The sequence below is a fragment of the Stenella coeruleoalba genome, assembly GCF_951394435.1.
Source record: "Stenella coeruleoalba genome assembly, chromosome: 12".
In the NCBI taxonomy this organism is placed as follows: Eukaryota; Metazoa; Chordata; class Mammalia; order Artiodactyla; family Delphinidae; genus Stenella; species Stenella coeruleoalba.
In genome coordinates, this window is record NC_137158.1 from 54,085,779 (window position 1) to 54,109,774 (window position 23,996).

The window sequence follows — 23,996 nt, forward strand, 5'->3', positions numbered from 1 at the left end:
TCATAGATTCCAGAGCCACTGGATCACTTGAGTACATAAGTGCCACTGTTTAATGAAATATGTATATTCAGGTCTGTAAACTTAAACACGTGACTTGGAGTGCTACTTGCAGACGATTCTGACGGTTAAGTATTTACATGGACCATGGTGATATCCAAAAGAAAAATGCTTTTAAATTTGTGGATTATTTCATTGAACTATATAAAATGGGTATCAATAAATGTATTCACTAAAAAAAACCCAAATACACAAAACAGTGAAGGTACAGCCGACCTCAAGCCTTCGTAGGGCGGAGCACGCGCCCACAGCCCGGAGCGGGCGCCGTCCGCCCGATGCGCGGAGCGGCCGGCAGGTGGCGCCCAGCGGTAGGCTCCCTTCCCGCGAGGCCTGGGCCAGGTGGACTGGAAGGGGCGGAGGTAACCAGAAGCGGGCAGCTGAGGCCGCTCCGCGGTCCCCGCCCTTTCAGCGCTGCGCTCGCTACAAGCGTGCAGGAAGAGGACGCGAGCGGCTGTGTCAGCTGCGTTCCGAGCTCGGGCACCGCTGCTGCTTCTCCTCCAAGCGCCGGGCGCCCCCGCCGCGCTCAGTCCGAAGTCGGCCACCATGGAGGCGCAGGCACGAGGTGAGTGGTCGCCGACCGCCCTGAGGGTCAGGCCCTGGGGAACGTAAAGGCCCTTTCCCTGCATCACCTAACTTTGCTCCCGGACCGAGCTGATGGGTGACCGCACCACATGCCCACAACTCCGCTCCTACCCGCGCTTGCGGGGCAATTCCTGCTCCCCAAACTCAGGACTTGCTGTGGGGCTGGGGACCAGTGAAGGACGCATTAAGTGCAGAGGACCCTCCGCAGGGAATGCGCCAGCGGAATGCCTTACTCCTTTCCCAGCCCGTCGCCCACACGCTTCCCGAGCCTCGTGGGCGCCCAAAGAACCTGTTGGGCAGGGACCGGAGTCCGTGTTTCGTTCCCTTCTCCCCGCGGGGAGTAGTGGGGAGCGCTACGCCTCCTGCCCTGAGCGGAGGGCTAGCGTTCCGCAGCTCCCAAGTCCCGGGCTGAGAGCGGCGCGCGCCGCGGCGCTGGTTCCGCGGGGACCCGGCTCTCCCGGCTACGCGAGGGGTTTGCAGGGCCGGGACCTGCCTTCCGAGGCCGGGAGAGCGTTACCGCCCGCTGATCTTCAGCAGCTCGACACGGGTGTCCCTGTTTCCCACGGTCGGGAGCGACTTCTGCCTCCCCAGGCGCGCAGGGCCGCCGGCCACGGTCTGGCCGCCACGCTCCCAGCTCCTGCGGTCGCCCGCTCGAGGAGCCCGAGACCGCTTCACCAAGGGCAGCCTGGTGTCTTGGGGTCACACGCGGACGAGGGTTAGGGAATCCTGAAGGAATCGTACAAGAGTGGAAGTAAATGGTCGGTGGAAAGAAACAGAGGTGGGCGGAGGTGGAACAGGAGACTGGTAGGAAGAACACTGACTCTGGGGTCTATCTTGGGAGCAACGCCAAGAAGGGATCGGGGGCAGAGTTCAGCCTTTAAAACAATCACCACCACCTTTCTAACACACTGCGGGAAATTCTGTGAAGGCTTTTTAAAATAAATAAAAAACCCGTTTAAAAAAAAAAAGGAAGAAGAGGTTCATGACCCTATGTGCTCGCCCTTTAGAGGCCAAGCGTCTTGTATGTGAGCGACTTGGCAGATACTGGGGCCTGGAGCCACCCAGCAGGTTCGCTGCCAGGATTACGATGGTCTGAACAGTACAAACCATCCTCGTTCTTACCATCAGCCAAGATCCTGTGCATAAAGCTGCCAGTTCCAGTATTTTTTCCCGCACTCTCTAAATAGGAAAGGAGAATTCAACCAACGGTTGTTGGTCAAATTCAAACGCAGAGGTCAGGTTGGAGGCCTTCACTCCTAAGCTGAAGCAGGTGGAAACAAGGCTGGAGCTTTCCAACCTGCTTTGCAGATTAGAATTATTTGCAGTCTTAAATACAGGCCCTGGCAGATTCCAGATCAATCAAATTGGAATCTCTGGGCCCTGGGCATGGGTATATTTGAAATCTTCCCAGGTGAATCTGTTACTCAGTGAGGTTACTCACGCAGTGAGTGAGTAACAGAATCTGTTACTCTGGCACAGCAGATAGGAAACATTCATCAGGTTACTGAAACTACAGATTGGACCCACTAGTGTTATTCGTTTGCTTTATGTGAGAAATATACTTAACAAATATTCCAGTGCTTTCCTTGGCCAAGCACTGTGCTGGAAGGAACAAACCCGGCCTTGATCTCTGCTTCATGAAATTTACAGTAGAGGAAGAGATGGACATTAATTTGATAGTTATTTGATAAGTAAAATGTAAAATTGCAAGCATCTTAACGATAAGAAGAGGGCCAGAGTGTAGCAAGAGCCTGAAAAATCTCCCGGCCTAGTAGGTGATAATCAAACCAGCAGAGTTTGTTCACTGTGTCCCTGTTTCTGCTCTTTGTGCTTTACATGTGTTGACTCATTTCTTCTTCACAGCAGTCTCATGAGCTAGGTAGTGTTGTCCTTCCCGTTCTCCAGAAAGGAAACAGGTCAAAGATGTAAATTTCTTGTAACATCAAGTTCGAGATCTTCTTGCCCCTTCACACGTTACTCTGGCTAAATGAATTGCCTCTTAGATTCTAAGAGAGTCCTGTGATTTCCTAAATGCAAGTTTCTATCCTCAACACCGTTTATTTTAGAATTATCTAGAGTGGGGATGGCTTCTCTTTCTGCCTCTTGATCTAGAGAAAAGCAAAACTGAGTGAGGTTAAGTGGTCAGCTGCTGATAAGATATCCCCATGTACTTTGCAGGGGACCACCCCCCCACACAAATGCTATGGACATGATTTGCACACATCGCTCCATAAATGCAGCAGCGGGTCCTAGAAACGTTTCCCTAAGTGAAATGCTGCAGATATATTCTTTGACTTCGGTAGAAGGTAAAACACAGAAGTGGGGTTAGGAGCAGAGCCATTCCACGAAGAGGGCCTGGAGAACAGTATGCAGTGAGAGGCCCACAGGAGGCCAACGTCGCCAGTTGTTTTCCTGGTAGTAGAGAATTTGCTTTCATAAAAATGATATATTAGACAGAGAATTTATTTAGGAATGTAGCATTTTCCTGAAACATATGGCAGTCCTTTAAAGTAAAAAGTTCCTGATCTTTTTGAACTACCTTTCAATATTTCGTTACTCTAGGAAATAACTTTCTGTCTTTCCCATTGTCTTTAATGTTAAAAGGCAAAATTTCACTTCACACTTGTATGTATTCAGATTAATAATTGTATTAGTGTCCCATAATTGCTGTAACAAATTACTGCAAACTTAGTGGCTTAAAACAACAGAAATGTTTTCTCTCACAGTTAGGAGGCTAGAAGTCCAAAGTCACTATCACTGGACCAAAATTAAGATGTCAGCAAGGCTTCGATCCCTCTGGATGCTCTAAGGAATAATTTTTCCTTACCTCTTCCAGATACTGGTGGCTGTTGGTATTCTTTGGCTGCATCTTTCCAGTCTCTGCCTTTGTGGTCATATTGCCTTCTCCCTCTGTCTCTCTTTTAAGAATGCTTGTGATTTCATTTAGAGCTCCCCTGGGTAATCCAAGATAATCTCCCCATCCCAAGATCCTTAACTTCATCACATCTGCAGAGACCCTTTGCCCATATAAGGTAACATTCAGAGGTTCCGGTGATTGGGACCTGATATCTTTGGGTGCCATTATTCAGCCAAATTCCAGTAACTATTTTTTATATTCAGACATTCTGCTCAGGAGGATTCTCATAAGTCCATGAATGACATAAAGTAATAAACATCAGATTAATCCTGTTTGCAGATTCCATTAAAGTGAAAAGGTCATATTTACCTTACTTTCTACTTTGCTCAAAGGACATTTATTTGCACTCATCTTGTTCCAGGAAGAACTCAGGGCAGTTTATACAGATACATGAAACAAGGTAATGTAAATTACATTACAGCAAGGTAATGTAAATTAGAAACAGATGAAAGACAACAAGCCAGGATAAGAACAGAAAATGAAGCAAGGAATGAGCTCTAGAAAAATGAATACAGTTACAACCATTTTATTAATATTCCATGAAAACAAATTCTTGCTTTGTAAACAAGGCATTTTTTTTTTTTTACAAAGCAGTAAAATAATCCCTTCTCTCATAAATAGCAACAGGTCAAGTCTCTTATATTGTAGGGATCAGATACCCAAGGAAAAAAATCTGTTTTCCACATTTCAGGCCATATAATCATAAACCTCAAACTGTGGAAGCTAGGTATTACACATTTTGATTAATGACTTTTGAAAATATTATGAAGAGCATTCTTAGTGTCTTCAGAGCTACCTTCTATTGTTTTATTTTCCCTCTAAATAAAAGTTTTAAAGTAATTAGTGATGTTTATATAAGATAAAGTCAATCATTTGCAACAAATCATGTACTATTGTTGCAATTAAACTTCTTATGAAATGGAGTCATAACAAATCATAGATATTATAGTATATTGGAACCTATTTTGAATTGCATTCCCTAATATACACCTTGTTTTCTTGATACTCTTGCTAGACAGAATCTGAGAAGTTGCTTCAAAAAACTTATAAGCAAAAGAGTCCATTTTTCTGGCCAGTCTTAAGATTTGGTACTTAGGGAGCTAAGTAAATAATAAATAAGTATTGATACTTTGACAAATAATGATTTGTCAAATAAATATTTCAACAAATATTTATTGATTACTATAGTAATAGCAAATATTCAATAAGCACTTACTATTGAGAGGTAGCAGGGGATAGTGGTTAAGATTCCAGAATCAAGTCAAACTGCTTGTATTTTGATCCTACCGTGGTCACTTATCATTAACATGACCCTGAAAAATGTATTTGATCTCTCTGGGCCTTGGTTTCCCCATACATAAAGTGTGGAAAACAATAACAGCTATCTCACAGGATTGTAATGAGGATTTAACGAGTTAATATATGCAAAGTGCTTAAAACGGTACCTGACACTTTGTAAGTACTCTGTAAACATTTGCTGATGTTTTTAGTAGCAAAGAACTTTACATGCATTATCTTATTGAATCTTTTAATGACACCATGGGATAGATACTATTACTTTTAACTCATTTTATAGACAGGGAAAACTGAAGGTCAGAAAAATTCAGTGAGGCAGGCAGAATTCAATTGCAAGTCCATCTGAGTCCAGAGTGTGAGCTCCACCACTATCCTACACCATTTCTCAGTATGTGATGGGCAGTATATGCCAACGGGAAGCAAAGATGTGTTTGATTGGCATGGGTCATCTTTCCAGGAAGGGCAACCAAGAAGAGTCATTCCTATGGGTAATGGCACATAGAACTAACTAGATGATATATTTCCATCTCATTGGGACTTTTTGAGTATTAAAGTACTAATTAGAACTAATTCACAATGAGGGTGATAAAAACAATAATACTGTATTTTTTTAAAGTGCCAGATGCCATGCTATTATGCACTTAAAAAAAATCATGTTATTACTAAATACAACAAAGTCAAGAGGAAGGTAATGCTATTTTCGTTTTACAGATGAAGAAACTAAATGACAGAGTAGTTGCACAACTTCCTTTAATTCATAGATCTTGGATGTGTTGGAGCCCAGATTTGGAATCAGAGAGTTTGGCTGCACACTTTGAGATTTTATTAATATTCTATACCATCTCCTTAAGTTGGTGTGTATAAGTGGTCAGTGTGCAAAGTTAAAAATAATAGATTTTTCTTGACATTCTGTATGGTCAAGGGGGTTTTAAAAGGGCAGAATTTAACCATACTGTCGATTGCATATATGGGCAGCGTCTAGGTCTGGGCATATGACCCAGATTAGCTGAGGTCTGCAAGAATAAGCCCTGTATTATGGCAAGTTGGGGTAGGGGTGCTTATGTAGCAACCGCTGGCTGTTTTAGTTCTGTTTTCAAGATGGGAAATTCTGTAAAATCACAGGCCATATGATGCTTAGAACCAGTGCGGAATTTTATCAGCAGCTGCAAGGAAAAGCCATTTCAAAGGTGGAATGGTTCAAATATGTCATTCCACTTCGTGTTCACCTATATCTCGTAATCTCAGGACTTTAAAATAAATAAAAGGCATAGGATCTACCTGCTTGTCTCCACAAAGTAGGGTCTGTACACTCTAGATGCCCGCTAAAAAGACTCATCTCAAGGAATACCCAAAAAAGAAAGATTTTTATAGTCTCATGAGTATTATAATTACTTGTTTACCCCGGTATGTTTTAATTTAACCGTCTCCCAGCATGTTAGCACAATACCTACTTTAAGAAGGTACCTAGTGGAAAAAATTGAATGGTCAGAGGGTTTGTCCTTAAGCTACTGTAGCAATCTCTGTGTTAAACTTCTGTGGTCTAAAATGGCAATTGAAACAAACTTATGGCTACCAAGGGGGAAAGAGGGGGAAAGGATAAACTGGGAGATTGGGATTGACATATACACACTGCTATATATAAGATAGATAACTGATAAGGACCTATTGTATAGCACAGGAAACTCTTCTTAATACTCTGTAATGACCTATATAGGAAATGAATCTAAAAAAGAGTGGATATATGTATATGTATAACTGATTCACTTTGCTGTACAGCAGAAACTGACACAACATTGTAAATCAACTATACTCCAATAAAAATTAATTTTTTAAAATGGCAATTGAAGAAAAGAGGGTGGCAGTCCGAGCCATCAACCTGGCTTGCTCTCCATGTATGTGGACATTCATCATGACTGCAATTTTGGAAGGTCCCCAGCAACACTTTGAAGCCACCTTTTAAACTTATGGAGTTAGGATGCAGTTAAGAACACGTAAAGGATGACCCCAATCTGTGGATTTTCCAGCCTGTCATTCTGCTTTTCACTGAATATTTTAGAAATGAAGTGTAATTTATTTAAAATCTATACATTAAATTAAGAATCACTATTAATGTACCAGGGAAGGCAGTAGGACATTTTAATGAATTTGAGTTGGCTAAATGAAAGCTTTGGGTCCTCAAGGAAAGATGAATTTTAAATAGTTTCTCACAGTGTGAGTCGTTTATAAGTGTTACATTTTGATGCAGAGGGTGTGAAATTCCCAGAATAAAACCACAAATCTCCAAGAGTACCCCTTCTTCACCACCATATTGCTTCTTTCTCAAAAGACAGAAATCTGACACTTGACTATTTGTGCTATAGCCAAATGATGTACCACACACTGAAAATGTGTGTATATGTTACACCTCATCTCCAGACTTATCCATGGTTATTTGCACCTTACGCAAATTACATTTTCCCTGCTGTGTATCTAAAACATAGAATCCTCCAAGCCCTTGGAAATTGCAAAATGCAATTTTCTTATAATTAGACACCTCTTTTGTCAATCAATAACAAGAGCACCTTGTCAAGTATCCTGGAAACAGAACTGATTCATTCAAAAGAAAAAGATAACTAGGGATTGGGGACGGTGAGAAGGGATCTCTTCAGATTTCTCAGTTTCAGAGTCTCTGGCTGTTGGATATTTGTTTGTTTGTTTTTCACCGATGTTCCCCCCTGCACATGAATGAGCTGAGAGTAGCAATAATGAGAGCAGAAAAGAAAATTGTTTATAAGTATTTCCAACATTCGGGATTTCAAAATGGATTCATTTCTACATGAAGACATCATGGAAAGATGGTTCCCTTACTTAAGAGTTAGGACAAGAGTTAGGCCAGGAGGAAATTGAAGTCTTTGGCCTTGTTATTCCTCTTTTGATACCCCAGGTCTCCATCTGGAAATTTCAAGATATTCATTCTTCCTGCAAAGTTTATTTCAGGTGATTGGAAGGTTCTTATAAGCACTCACCTATTTCTATTTTCCTCATTCCATGAAGGACATTACTGACAAGGAAAATACCTATTGTGGGCCTACTGTGTGCCAGGCATGGTTGCAGTCATTATGAGATGTTCCATCAGATTCCCATAGTCCACTCTCAATGACACTGTCCCTGAAAGAAGGAGGATTAGGACTTTGCGTTTTTTTCCCTGTGACAGAGAATGTATACAGATGAGATAAGATGCATAGATACAATGTATAGAGACAAGAACACACATGCAAAAATTTTTTGAAATATGATCTTGCTATTTTGATAAAATCTACACGTGAAGACGTAAGGGGAGTGTATCCACCAGCCAGAAGGCAGGTGGTCACTTCATGGCAGTGCTCAACGCATATGCTTTACAGATTCTCTTGCATGCAGGAGAAGGCCTGAGACCCAGGCCCCTCCTTTCGAGCAAGGGTTTTGGCCTCCACAAGGGAGAAAGGCCCTTGTACTTACAAATAAAAAATCCAATACATTTGAAAAGCAAATCTCGTATTGGAAGAAAAAGGGAGGTCGGTTGAGTAACAGTAAAAAAACAGCGGTAAAACACACATCTGAAAAGAGATTCAGGTATACATTTGAAAAGAATTGGAATCACAATATTGCCCACACCACATTGACTTAAGTTCTTTGATTAGGTATGTTATGGGGTTGCTGACTTCCCTCATTAAGAGAACTGGACAAATAATTGTGGTATTAGCACTAACATTTTATAATCTACTATCCCAAATCTTACAATTAGATACAAATATAACTTTTTATGACTTTTGCTACTGTAGAGAAAAAACCCACTTATATTTAGTGTCATCCCACATGTTGTGTACTTACAGTTAAATATGCTTGTTTGCAATGACCCAGGAATTCACAACATGTAAGTACAAAGACTACCTCCTGTGGAGATCTGACCTCAGGAAAAAAAGAACTTGATGCCAGTGTTTTGCTTGGCCCTCTCTTCCCCGTGACGCCCTGTGCCTGCCTCTGCAGAGTTGTCTTCCTCAGATTTTTGTCCTTTCTTCTTATTCCTTCCTCAAGGCTGAGGGAAAATAGATATTTTGGATTAATGTAATGGGACCTGTTATATATGGTGGAGTTATAATGGTCCCATGTAATTGCTTTGAATTTGGGTTCTCTTTGAGGAAAGAGAAAATTAGCTCTTTCTCTTTAAAAAAAAAAAATCCAGTCCCCATCTTAGTTGACATACCAGCATCTCTTGGCGCTGTTGCTCATTCCCTCCTCCCTGGAGCACTTTGTTCTCTTGGTTTCCAGGATGCCAAGCACTTTCCCCCCCTCCTTCTTCGCAAGCCCCCCCTCAGTTTCCTTTGCCTTCTATATGCACTCGCTCTCTTGGTGAGCTCCTCGTGACTTGTGCTTTTAAGTTCCATCCATACGCCAACAAACCAGCAACTCCCAAATTTATTTTCCCAGCCTGGACCTGGCCCTCACTTTCAGCTACTCACTTACTACGTCTGCATGAATGTCTAAAATCTTGAACTTAACATGTCTAACATTGAATTTCTGATCTTCTTCCTCTGAAATAACCCTAGTCTCCCAGTATCTCCCAAAGTTATTGCCATCTCAGCTAATGGCAACTCCATTTCAAACATGGAAGCCCAAAACCTATGCCAGGAAAGGTTTTTGTTTTGGGGTTCCCCCCGCATCATATCCATATCCCGTTTCCAGTCTGTCATGCCAGCTCTATTTTCACAATATATTGAGAGTGGAACAGCTTCCCACCCTCTCTGCTGACCGTGCCTTAGTCCAGGCCACCATTATTTCTCACCTGAGTTCCTGCAGGAGTTTCCTAGCTGGTCTCCCTGCTTGGGCCCTGGCCTGTCTTCAGTCTATTCCCAGCATAGTAACGAGAGTGATCGTCTCAAAACAGGTAGTGTCATGCCATGCCTCGCTTCAGAAGTCTGCAGGAACTCCTCCTTTCACTAAGAATAGAGAGGAGGGTCCTTTCTGTGGCCACAAGGGTGCTACGTGATTCCCCTTCCTCCTCGTTTCCCCGACCTTATCTCCTAATGCTTTCCTTTGGAGTTCCCTTTGCTGCCTCTTCAGAACCTTTCAGCTGAGCCTTCTGAGCCTTCTGCCTCAGAAACTCTCCCTCAGCTACCTTCCCTAACTCTCCCACAGTACCTTCAGTGTTACCCTTAGTCCTGGCAACTGGGCCCCTGTTGTCAGGAGACAGTTCTCTGTCGGTCTCTCAAGTTTCTGCGCAACTGGTCTTGTGAGCACAGGCATTCACAGCTAATTTTCCCTTGACGCTCTTTTCAAGGAGGTTTTGCATAGCAGGCAGCCTTGGAAGACAGAGACTGTCTCCCTTAGGGGCAGGTAGATTTACCGTCCGAGATAATAAAGATCAGGACTCCCTCTGGACCCCATGTCGTGCAGATTTGCTAGCAGCCCCTGTATAAAATCGGAGCATCCTAATCTCGGTGCTACTCGCGGAAACACATCCCACTGTGTAATCAGGCACCACTGGCCCTCAGCACGTCACCCTTGTGGAATTAGGGCTTAGGGAACTGGTGCAATGATGTTGCCATGGCTACTGCTATTGTTGTGAGTAATACATTTTCTTTTTTCTGTGACCCAGGAGTCTTGTATCTCCTGCCAACATCTATGAAACTGGCAGGCTAATTTGTTTGCTTGCAAGTGGGGCAAAATCCAACACTTCACAATTCTTGACACCTTTCCTGAGCCGTTAACTTTAGAGGACCCCATTTTAGCCTTCTGTGTGAGCCTTGTCTGGAATGAGTAGTCTATAGACCCACCTAGAACGTATGCCTCTTCTTCTAGACCGAGCTCTGGGTACCCGGGACTCCAGAATTCTCTGCCCAAACAGCCCTCAGTGTGTTACCAGGCTTGCCTGTGCCTTCCAAGAGTAGACCATGCTGCCAGCGTGAACATTCTTCATCCTGAGAGATGACGGGCAGGCTGCTCTTGGAGTTGGCAGTGGGAGTCGCTTGGACATACAGGCTAGGGTACTGGTTGTCAGTGTGATCCCTTGACAGCATCATGGGCTTCACCTGGGAACTTGTTAGAAGTGCAAATTCTTAAGCCCCGCTCTCGACCTACTGAATCAGAGACTTTGGAGGCGAGCCATCTGTGTTTTAAAATGCCCTCCCAATGATTCTGACGCACATTCTGTTTGAGAGTTCCGATATAAACTCACTGGGCTAGGTTTCCCCATGCACGTGCACAGGAGCCCCTGTTTGTGCTTGTGATGGACAGACCTCTAGGTGACCCCAGGTGATGAATGATTTCCAGTTTTCATACCCCTGTATGGTCCTTCCACTGAGATTTCAGACAGGACCTGTGACTCGCTTCTAACAGCATGTGACAGACAGGATGGGATGTTATCCTTTGATTATGTTACTTTAATAATACTGTGTCTTAGCAGACTGGAGTTGAGACTCTCCTGGTGGGTTGATGAAGGAAGCAGCTGTGTTAGACAAGCTCACGTGACCAGGAACTTTGGGCAGCTTCTAGAAACTGAGGGTGTTTTCTAGGACTTGAGGAAGGCAGCAAAAACCTAAGGCCTTCTGCTCTGTAGATGCCAGGAAATTATTCTGCCAACAACCTGAGTGAGACTTGAAGTGGATTCTCCCCAGTCAAACTTCTAGATGAGAGCGCTGGGCTTCCCTGGTGGCACAGTGGTTAAGAATCCGCCTGCCAGTGCAGGGGACACGGGTTTGAGCCCTGGTCCGGGAAGATCCCACATGCCGTGGAACAACTAGGCCCTTGCACCACAACTACTGAGCCTGTGCTCTAGAGCCCACGAGGCACAACTACTGAGCCCGCGCGCCACAACTACTGAAGCCCGCGCACCTAGAGCCTGTGCTCCGCAACAAGAGAGGCCACCGCAATGAGAAGCCTGTGCACCACAACGAAGAGTAGCCCCCGCTCGCTGCAACTAGAGAAAGCCCACATGCAGCAACCAAAAATAAATAAATAAATTAAAAAAAAAAAAAAGGAAAAAAGAGAGTGTACTGTGACTGACACCTGGGTTACAGCTTACTGCCCTGTGAGACCCTGAAAGAGGACCCAGCCAAGCTGTGCCCAGGTTTCTGACCCACAGAAGCTCAGAGATAATAGAAGCATGTCATTTGAAGCAGCTAACTTCATGGTAACATGCCATGTGGCAGTTGGTAGCTAACATGGTGCAGGGTGTCTGCGGGAAGAGAGGACAGGCTGTGTGCCTGCTTTGCGCTCTTGCCGTGGGCCCTGCAAAGGTTAGTGATGATCATGTCGTCGTGGCCTCTTTACATGACACTTCACCCTACACCCTCACCACTCGCGCACAGAGACACTTACTATTGATATTTCCCTAACCTGCTTTCCATTTCTCTTTTTAGCTGCTATTCCCCTCTCACATACTGTATATTTTACCTAATGTATTTTTTTTTCCTTGGCTTTTCCTACCCCTCCTAAAAGTAAGTTCACTGAGGCCAAAATATTTTACTATGTTCGTCAGTGCTCAATCTCCAGTACCTGGAGCTTACACATAATAGGGGTTCAATCAATATTTATTAAATGAATGAAGCAAGCTAATCTTTGTGAGAGTCTACTGGTTCCTTGTTAGTGCTCCACTGAAATCAACTGGCTCTTTCTACTGACTCAGTTCAGTATTGGATAATTGCATGAATGGTAAAAAATAAATGTGAAGAAAATAGTTTGAAGCATAGTAGTTAAATAAATGAAAAAATGTGTTCCATTCCCTGCGACTTCCACCATAAAAAGAACAGACTGACCCAGGGTTTGCCATTCTTGCAAGACCAGAGTCCATCTACCAGTATCACCATGAAAGGTAACCCTTACTTTCTATCAGCAGGCCTCTTCTTTTACTGTGGCAGACTGGCGACTGTGCGGTCAGTTTGTAGATGTGATCACGTGCTCACAGAAGGAATCCAGGAGGCAGAGAGAGTCCAGCTTCCCCACTGGTCTGTGCCCCATTTTCCTCTCTCCCTTCCCCTAACTACCAGGCTTTGCCAGCTCAGTCATTTGCCCCAAAGGACTCTCCACTTCGAGTCAGGCACATGGTCCAAAGGATATCTATAGAGAGCCCTGGCTGCTTTCCTCAGTATAAATCCACATTTTTCCCTGGGTAGATGCTTTCTGTTGTTTCTGTCATCTGTCTCTTGATCAAACCCTTTTGGGAGGCAATCTGATGTAGAGAGAGGGCACTGGCCTGGGAGCCCGGAGACTTGTGTCTGGTCTCGGCTTTGAGATCATCATGACTCACCTCTCAGGTCTGTTTGCTCACCTCTTACATGAGGGGTTGGATCGGATGTCCTTTGAGGTACTGACTAGCTTGTTCTTGAAAGGCTCATTCAAGTTCTTTTATCCGTGTTGCTTTCTAAAAATAAAAAAGTTGTGTATGTATCTATGCACACGTATAAATGTGTGTATGTTTATATATAGAGAGCTGCTGTTCCTATATGTATAAAACAACCATGATGGAACTATGCTTTCTTGCATTTCTATATGGAAAGTTTGCAATCAAGTTAGGTATCTTCATTTCCTAACGTAATTCCTAATATTTTAGTCTGGATACTGGTACTTCTCATTTAGAGATTGACTGTACACCCACATAAGCTGTTTCTCCAGGCTGAGAAGATGAGTGCGGTCATGTGGGGAGAAGTCAGGAGGAAGAAATAGAAGAAAGATAAAGGTTCTGTCAGATAAAGGAACTCTAGCCTAGTGGTGGAGAGCACAGATGTTGTCACAGAGATTTGGATTCGTGTCCCAGTTCAGTCATTTTTTGGTTGTGTGACCTTTAACTTAACCAAGTCTCAGTTTGGTCATCTGCAAAACGGTGAGAGTTGTGGCCACCCAGTGGGTTTGGTGATGACTGAGGGAGATGATGCCCGTGAAGCCCTTGGGATGGTGCTTGGGTACTATTACAGTAATTAAAAGGAAAGGTGAGATGTATTTATTAAACAAATGGCATTTCTTTGTGAGCTTACCACCCTATTTTTATTGAAGCAGTTAGGTGTCAAGTTACTATGTTTAATGCATTCTTTTATCAGAAAATTCTTTGGATTTGGTACACCACCTACCACACGATTAAATATAGCTCTCTGGAGCTAAGGAAAGATGAGTAGGTTGAAGATAGAAATAAGTATATAAGTTGATGGAATTTGGACATCTGGCCAGCATGCAAAGTTCTTTTCTGAAGTATAAATTTTACCTACCAAAGCACACTGCAGTTTTGCTAACAAGAGGATATTTTATTTAATTTTTATTTTTATAAATTTATTTATTTATTTATTTATTTTTGGCTGCATTGGGTCTTCGTTGCTGGTGCGGGCTTTCTCTAGTTGCGGTGAGCCGGGGCTACTCTTCATTGTGGTGCGCGGGCTTCTCATGGTGGCTTCTCTTGTTGTGGAGCGCGGGCTTCAGTAGTTGTGGCACATGGGCTCAGCAGTTGTGGCTCACGGGCTCAGTAGTTGTGGCTCATGGGCTTAGTTGCTCCGCAGCATGTGGGATCTTCCCGGACCAGGGCTCGAACCCGTGTCCCCCGTATTGGCAGGCGGACACTTAACCACTGCGCCCCCAGGGAAGTCCCAAGAGGATATTTTAAATGATTGCTCTTTGGCTCCTTCTTTCTTTACTTGGGTAAAAGCTTAGAGATATGCAGGTATAACAAAGCAATGTTCATCGTTTGGACATGTTTTGAGGATGAACAGGTTAAATTTTTTGCTTTCCTTTCCATTGCTTCTCTCATAATAATTTAATAAATCATCGGGGTGGTGGGGAGTGCTGGCAGTGCTTATCTTTTCAGTTAGCTGATCTTATTTCTGATCTCTCGTGGCTTGGATGTTGATTATTACAGTGCAACCTTGCTGAAGGAATGCAGAGCCTGTGGAGCAAGGTGTGTATTCTGGATGGCGGGCCTTTGAAGATCCCGGTTTCTGTTGCTTAGCAGCATGCTTGAGATTTCTGAATATTCTGTAAAGCTCCTAATGACAAATGCAGATTTCTGCTCTTGCTATTTCAGATGTTTCAAAAAATAAATAATGCACAAATGAAAACTATTTATGTATAAATATAAATATATAAGACCCCATCACAATCTATTCCCTTTACTCTACCTTCTTTTTCTTCATAGCACTATGGCATGTTATATTATGCATAACTATTTGTCTTCATTTTCTCCCAACTATCATTTAAGCTCCTTGAGGGCAGGGGCTTTGTCTCCTTTATTACCATATCCCCAGTGTCCAGAACAATGTCTGGCCCATGGAAAGCACTCTGTAAATATTTATGGAGGAAACGATGAATGAATGAATGAATAGAACTGAGTGGATAATGTCTTATGTAACCCCAGCAGGGTGTAATAGGGGATGAACATTTCAACTTTTATAAGAAATGAATAATTTTTTAAATTTTTTATTATAACTTCTCATAAAAGCTCTCCAGATTAAAGAAGTGCTAGAGTGATAGTAAGAATTCTCAGTATTCTTTCATTGTCACAGAATGTTTCCAAGATTGAAATGTTGAAGAAGATATTAAACTTAGGTGTTGGGGAGTCAACATAAAAATAGAAGCTGGGGTAGAACTAAGTTGCTCCTTTTAAGAAAACGAGAGTGAGAGGGCGGGGGAGAGGGTAAGGGAGAAATATGGGAAGCAGGGAGGGAAGGACCCACAAAGAGTGAGCCTTAGCAGGAGAAAAAGAAATACAGCAGGAGAGAAGAAGAGATGCCTGGAGGCTGAGGAGAGAAACTTAGGACAAGAGATGCTTCTAATGGTGCTTTCCCAGGAAATGCTATCATCACCTCTTAGTTTCCCCTGTGATATCTTTATTCAATATAGAATTTCACATTTTTTTCATAGAGTTTTGTTCGTGAGACAGCTCAAAAGAGAAGAGGTCATTGGACACCTGATGTATATTTTGCAAACAAAGAAATAGATATTCAGTTTCTCCCAATCTCCATTAAGCAAATATTGAGCAAATACTTAATAGTCTTCAGTATGAGATGTGCAAATGAACCGTGTGCTTTGGGTGCCCAGGTTTTTCTGACTGTCCTGGGGCGGAGGGTCCAACAGGGCAGAGGAGGGACGAGAAGGAGAGACTGCAGCCCAGTCCCTTGGGGATGCTTTACCTGAGCAGCTGATTTTCAGTGCAGTCGAAAACCTTGGATCAGCAAACCTGTTCAAACTATTTTAACTGGACAAATGAAAGTCTCATTTATAGAAATAAAAGCTACAATAATTTGGTAGCATTTTCTTCTGTAATGTGCATGTGACCTGCTCTGCTTTCTATTTTGTAGAGATTTATGAGAAAATATGTCCATATTCTTTTTTTTTTTTTGTGGTACGCGGGCCTCTCACTGTTGTGGACTCTCCCCGTTGCGGAGCACAGGCTCTGGACGTGCAGGCTCAGCGGCCATGGCTCACGGGCCCAGCCGCTCCGCGGCATGTGGGATCCTCCCGGACCGGGGCACGAACCCATGTCCCCTGCATCGGCAGGCGGACTCTCAACCACTGCGCCACCAGGGAAGCCCTGTCCATATTCTTATGTCCACTATTCTGCATGTTGCAAGAAGTTACTGAACTTGAAAAACACTTATTTCCTTCCCTGAATGTGCCACCTCCCCCAAGTCTTTGCTGATAACCTGTGAGGGTTTGAAATATTGATGAATGTGAGTCCATTTTTCTCCCATTTTCACTGACCTTTCACTGGAGAGTATTTTTAGCTTTGCTGAGAATTTAGAGAAGAGGAAACCTCTTACAGAAATATCAGATGATGTGGGTATTCTTTCTGTTTCATAGAACTCAAGATGAATTCTGTAAAATGAATACTTGAATCATGATTAGCCTTTTATACTAATAAAGTAGTAGAGTATAAGGTCATTTTAAAATAGGCTCCCAAGAAATAACTGTGTAATGTAAAAGCATATCTTTCTTCCCAAATCTAATCTTTTTTTTTTTTTTTTTTGTGGTACGCGGGCCTCTCACTGCTGTGGCCTCTCCCGTTGTGGAGCACAGGCTCCGGACGCGCAGGCTCAGCGGCCATGGCTCACGGGCCCAGCCGCTCCGCAGCATGTGGGATCTTCCCGGACCGGGGCACGAACCCGTGTCCCCTGCATCGGCAGGCGGACTCTCAACCACTGCGCCACCAGGGAAGCCCCAAATCTAATCTTAATACAAGTAGATGTCATAATTTTGATAATCAAGTGTTTGTTTAGGTCCTGTGTAAATACTACCGTTGTGCTATGAAAATATCTCTGGCGTCCTAGCAGATACAGTAAAGGCTGCTACTAACACACTAGCTTTTTGAGCTATGCGATGTATTCATCAACACACTGGTGAAGTGCTCTCTTGGCCGCACTGGATGGCTTGCTCATCATTGGACGTTTTCCTGTCCCTTCGTTTTCCAAGCCCACTTTCTACTTCCCCATGTTAGACCCTTCCATCAGGTGGTTTTGTCCGCCTGGAATGCTGGTTCCTCTCATTTCAACTTGTCAGATCCCATCCCGCTACTAATGAACTTCTGATCTTCTCCCTGGAGGTAATCCCCCTCTTCTGTCAACTTCCATGGCATTTGGAATCTGTTTTATGTCCTTAAGGAACAGCATCATAATTTAGAGTTGGGAGGGACTAATAAATGATCTCATACAGTCTCCTCATTTTGTGGCTGAAAACACTCCAAGAGATCTGGAGGGGGGATGGGGGCGTTGCCCCAGGCTAGTTTCTTATAAGTGGAGACACTAGAACAGAACGCGGGTTTCCTTCCTGCCTCGCAGCCCTGTGATCCTGTCACGTGCAGCCTTCCACCTTCTGCAGCACATTGTGGTGATTCGTTCCTGTGTCTTGTTGAAAAGACTATGTGGAGGTTTATTTTTTCATTCAAACATTTTATTCATGACAGATTCAGAAAACTTACACTCTAAAGTTCAGCTTGCAAATCTTATTCTATTTATAAAATTAGCAAATGCTCATAATTACTCTTAAAGGAACTTTGAATAGTATGACAGTCAAATAGTACGACATACAAATTTAGCTCATATAGTCAATTTCATATTTGAGTACTTCAATTTTCTAGTTGACATCCTTCCCAATTACTTAAATCTTGTAAATCTAAAAATTAAATATGTAAATATAGTAAATCTAAAATTCTCTTAAATGTTCTAATATTACTTACAAACTTAGTAAGATTTCCACTTAAAAATCACATTTAAATCAATTTCCTAATTAAACACTTAAAATTGTAATTATAAACCTGATTGTCTCTCAATAGACGAAATTCTCTCAAACATAATATAAAATACCAAATACTCAGATGTCTTCCCACAAGTACCCCAGTTCTGTGGCTTTGGTTTTATTCATTTTTTCATTCATTCATTTCTTTGTGCAATAATTATCTAAAATATTTACACCTGAAACTAATATAATATTATAAACCATTTTACCTCAATAAAAAAAAGAAATCTAAAAAATAAGTGAATAAATAAATAAAATATCTATGTGCCAAGACATTGTTCTAGACTCCAGAAAAACACAAGCAAACAAAATGACAATTTCTGCCCTCAGGAAGTTCATATTCTAGGGAAGAGGCAAATAGTAAACAACTTAAATTAATTGAAGATGTAGTATACTAGTTGTTGGTCAGTGCTAAAGAAAACAGTAAAGTGCTGAAGGTGGTGGGTGGAGTGATGGTTGTAGATGATTCTGCCTCTCTCTGGGATTGATACTCTGCACAGAGCCTTTAACTGAGCTTACTTTCCAGAAGAGAGACGTGGCTTTCTGAGTACACTTGAAGTTGCACAAGGAGAAGAGATTTGGGTTGGGACGCTGCCTGCATTCCCACTGGTGACCCTGGTGAATATTCTGAACTTATAATTGCTCTGTCCACAACTCCGTGACTTCTAAAGGGCAACCTGTAGCCCCACATCACTTGATTGGATTTCATTCTTTCTTTGCCTCTTACAAAATATAAACATTCTTTTCACCCAACCTTAAAGACCTTTGATGTCCCTCTGAAATCCTTCCTATTCTTCAGACCGCTCAATCTTAACAGACGTACCTGACTGCATTCCAGCCATCCTTCATGGTTCTCTCCTGCAGTTTGGACACAACTTCCCCAGTCGCTTGCCTGATCAACTTTAACTCTCCAGGCAACAGTGAACTTCAAGAGGAAAAACGCTGTGCCTTAGATCTCTTCCGTTTCTCGTTTATCACTGTGTTCTGTAGAACACAGAGGATTACCCAAGTAGACCCTTAGAAGACAGTGGATTACCCAAGTAGACCCTGTTGCTAAAGGCAGCAAGTATAGAGCTGCTCAAAGAAAGACAGGGTAGTCCCACTCAGCCTCCAGGTTAAAGGCAATTGCTCAGCGGCTGGACTCCCTGAAGTGTGAATAAGAATTATAATAATCCCCACATGCCTCAAAGACCTTTGTTAACTAAGAACCACTACAGGAATGCTAATTTTCCGTGGTATTCGTGGTTGAATGTTTATTCTGTAAATCCCTCAAAGCACTTCACAAGCAGATCGTCTTTTTCCCTTTCTATTTAGGCTTAGGATAATGCAAGTTGTACTATTGTTTTGTTTTCACAATGCTGATAATTTTATTGTATCTGGTATATATTGAAGGCACAAGTTTTTTTCCACAGGATAGCTTCAATGTAGCAGAATGATCTTTCATTTCTTTCTTTTCAGTGGTACTAACTTCTTTTTTCTAGTCCTTCAATTTACTTACTCTGAATGCCAGCGATCTTTTTTTGGACAGAAATGCTGAGAAGGCAGCTCTTATTTGACGTGAGTCTTTTCTGCTCTCGTGCATGATAGCATTGTTTGAGCATTCTAAGAAAAATTCGGAAATGGTTTTTAAGAGGGCTGTGTTGCTCTGGGGAGCAGCTTCTTAGAGGCAATCTGGTTAAGGGAGAGTGTTTGATAGCCATTTCAACAAGGAAAGTCACTTTCTACTGGTGTCTGAATGCACTTGAATCCACCACCAGGCAGAACTCCGATACCATCCTGATCCTACCTTTTCATCACCTCTAATCCATAGCTCTGGTTATTACTGTTCTTCTGTTGACGCTCTATCATGTGAATAATTATTCTGCTCAGAGTCTTGGTGAATCATCAGATGTCTCAATTTCTTCTCTGTCTTTTCATAACTGCTGCACAAGCCCTGTTTTATTTTTGTGTAATTATTATTTCATCATATATGATGTCGTAAGCCATTTCGACTCTGTTATGGAGTGAAGGTGAAAGGGAGGGAAGGAAGGAAAAGAAAAGCAGGCTTGTATTATTAAGATTTCAAAGCTAGACATTTGAAAGTGAGTCTTTTCCCAGAGTTCCCTACCATCTGCTATGGTTAATCGACCAGTTAGTGCCAAGCATGGTTTAGAACTTCTCTAAATTGAGCAAAATTTCACTTTAACTTTGAAGGTCGTGACATTACCAACAAATTGGAATTTTCAAATTAAATGTGATACATAATTTTTAAGTAAATAAATAAATTCAGCATATGTATGTGTTATGTATTCAGCTTTTCTTTATCAGAGAATATAAAGGAGAGTGTGAATTACCCTATTCTGTAGAATTCAACTTATAATTGAAAACATGAGTGGGACTGTTTAACATCTATATAAAACACTGTTTCCTGTTTTTTCTAATGATACATTCAGGTATCAAAAATGTTTTCTATTTACTTGCTCAGAGTTCTTTTAAATAAAGAAACAGAATCCCACCAGTTTCCAGCTCTGGTGGCCCACAGAATGGCAGCCAAATGACTTGCTATTACCATAGCCCTTTATACTTGCTGAATGCTATTCAGTACATCTAATTGTGACTATTCACAGTACTTTCTGGTAGTGCGAAGGAGGCTGCCTGGTGTTGCTCTTGTGCAGGTTACAAAGGTAGAACCAGAAGAGGGGAAACAATGATGGCTTAAAGTAATCTTAGAAGTTGGGTTCAAGCCCACTGTTTGTTTTTCTCTTTAAGATTTAGAAAGAGTAAAGAATCTGATGGCAGTGAACCAAGCAGTGAATATGATGTCAAATTAATTGATTGATTTATATACTGGAGTGATTAATTTGTAGCAATGAGGTAACAAACCTGATAATATGTGATCTAAATGATTAGCATAAGTAGCAATGCCAAGACCAAAATTCAGGAAGACTAAGAGTCTGTAATATAAGACCTTCAGGAGGACTTAGGAATAAACAAGAGAACTACATAACAGACCTAAGAGACTCAAGAAACATATCGGCCACAGTACCAAAAGAGCTAACCATTGGGGACTTCAGCGATAGTGTCGAGGCAGACCAGCTATTTTACCTGATTATGTACATGCTATTTTCTAGAGAAAAAAAAGAGAGAGGAAACCAAACTGAGATTTAACCACATCATGGGATTTAAATATCAGACTAAGAATAGTTATAGGATTTGGGTGTTTTCCACTAGCACTGAGGACAGAACTAGATAGAGGCATATGATAACATTTGTTTACTGACAAGCATTTCCTGAGCATCTTCTGGGCGCTGAGTAATGTATAGATTCTGGGATACAGTGATGAACTAGGAGGGATGCTAAAATGTGTCAGCACAGATAACTGTGAGCCTCCAGGCTTGATCTGTTTCCGTTGACGTGGTATGAGCCATAGATCTCTGGACAATTTCTCTCTTCTCTCAGTTTGTCAAAGGAGAGCTGGAGTGAGTTGTTATTAGGTGGTGCGCTGATTTCAGGGTCTGAGGAGTCTCTAGGACATTACAGAGATTCTGGGGCAGTTGGCTTTCATTCGGAATGTTGAGTTTGGACTGCCGCTCTCCTGGTGGCTCTTGCCTAGATCACCCCTTCGGGGCGGTTCTTATGGGCAAGGCTAACTCTAGGATACTTCTGACTTTACGGAGGCACTGCTATGCTCCTCTGCAGCTGTACTTTCTAGAAACCAGTTAAGCATATAATGACCAAGAGTCCCTAGGAAGGCAGATAGGCATAGGTGCTGAGTCAATGCTGGGAGGACTTTATTAAGCCAGTAGCTGTAAATGTGTGTTACTTGGCTGGACCTCATACAAAGCAGTTTAAACAGCATCTAAGGCAGATGTGCAAAGCACACAGGCACAGGGGAAGTATGGAAACCCTGAACAAACGCACAGCGCTGTGGCATTTTTTTTCTAGTTTTATTTTTTTTAACGTCTTTATTGGAGTATAATTGCTTTACACTGGTGTGTTAGTTTCTGCCTTATAGCAAAGTGAATCAGCTATACATATATCCCCATATCTCCTCCCTCTTGCGTCTCCCTCCCACCCTCCCTATCCCACCCCTCTAGGTGGTCACAAAGCACCGAGCTGATCTCCCTGTGCTATGTGGCTGCTTCCCATTAGCTATCTAAGCACAAGTTGTTTTTCAGGATTCATGAGCTGAGGTCGTGAGCAAAGTGTAGGAGTTACGCTTTTAGATCTGTGAGGTGGAGAGCAGTGGCTGCCTCTGTATAGGCAGTCAGGAGAGGATTGCCTGCCGAGGGGGTGGTTCTGAGAGGTGGTTGAAGGTAGAAAGGGAGGGAACCTGCCATTTGGATGGATGATGACATTCCAGGCTCTGGATGCAGCTTCTTAAAGGAGCTGTTGCTTTTGGAGTCCATGGAAAGAAGAAGACATTAAATTAATTTGGCTGAGAACAGCTGAGGGAGTCAGGATGTTATGAGCACTGGCTTGGCTGTCAGACATCATCATCCCTACCATTTCCTCACCTCTGGACCCTGGACCACTGCTCAGAGCATTGCCATATAAGATCCCATTTCATGTTCATCAAAATATAGCTAAGCAGTAGGTGACAGCATCTTCATTTTGCAGATTAATAAATGGAGGCCTGGAGAGTTTAAGTAATTTGCACACCAAGTACTCAAACAATTACTCTGTGTGTGTGTGTTTATATACCACGTTGGAATACACACACACACACACACACACACACACACACACGGTGGGGATTAAGCATGCAAGGCATGTTATTTTGAGTACTTCATGCCAGTCACTGTGTTATAAACTCTGAGGACAGCCAAAGAGACAACTTCCCCTTCTTTGAGGAATTTCCAATAGAGCCAATCCTTATACAGTAAACAAAAATGAAAAGAAAATGGGAATGAAAAATGGGAATGAAAGCAGCATGAAGGTGCATATGCAACACTGAAGCATCCAGAAGGTTCAAGGTGGCCAGCCTGGATCAGAACTATATAGGAGAACTTCTTGGAGGGGTGAGCTTGGAGCTAGGTTTTGTATTTAGGAGTGATAGGATATAAGTATTTGAAAGAAGCATAGATGGATGAAGAGTGCCTACTGAAGGGCCTTGAACAGAAGAAGGGTTGATGTTGTTGTTATTTCTTTGTATGACTCCACTGGAAGATCGTAAGGGAAGGACGTTTAATGAAAGCAATGAACAAAGCATCACTGGATTGTATGAGAATGAAACTGGAAAATATTTATAAAACCTGTGAAACTTGTGAAGGTGACTATATGAGCCAGGGATCAAGTTTTAGCAGTTGTTTTTCCTGCAGAGCCTAATCCCTGGCAACTTGGTTGACACTCAGATGTTGATTAAATGTAAATAAATCATGATAGTGATTGGGAATGTGTAATATGAGCTAAATAAGGAGTCTTGACGTAGAAGAGACATACTGAAAGGGAAACTGTCTTAAACCAAATGTACTTAATTACTATCTCAGTAAAATCTGGGAGTCCTTTGGGGAGGAAGGGGGCATGTCATTTAGAGTCCAACGGCAGAGGACAGAATGCACCCATCCATTTTAAACAGGAAGGAATTTGTTACAGAGCCCTGTTAAAAGGCCACAGAATCATAGTGGCCAAAGGAGTAGACTCCAGACTCAGCTTTCAGGAAAAACTCTTAAAGCTACTCCCAGAACTGGGGCCCCGTATTGCTGCTGCCACAGCTACTATTAAGAAGCATTTGGAATCAGGAAGCCACTGCCATCGGGACCTGCTGCCACCAAGCTGCCATTCCTGCCATTGGCTTCAGAACTGAGCTACACCTGCTCCTGTCTGCACCGGCAAAATGGATGGCTCACATCGTGAAGCTGGTGGGGGGCAAACACTGGGACCTCAGCCACAGGAAGCCGATGCCTCCAAGACTGTGCTTGGCTGCAGGAAGAGCAGA

General features: G+C 42.6%; 1 protein-coding gene across 4 annotated transcripts in view; it reads left to right on the forward strand.

Annotated features, from left to right (window-relative positions):
• The first annotated feature begins 420 nt into the window (after positions 1–420).
• TPD52L1 (TPD52 like 1) overlaps positions 421–23,996 on the forward strand; it is a 100,065-nt gene continuing 76,489 nt past the window's right edge. For all 4 annotated transcript variants that reach the window (XM_079939573.1, XM_079939574.1, XM_079939576.1 and 1 more), the window contains exon 1: positions 421–619. In XM_079939573.1, the coding sequence (XP_079795699.1) occupies positions 601–619 (19 nt within the window). In that variant the 5' untranslated portion in view covers positions 421–600. The remainder of the gene's footprint in view (positions 620–23,996) is intronic.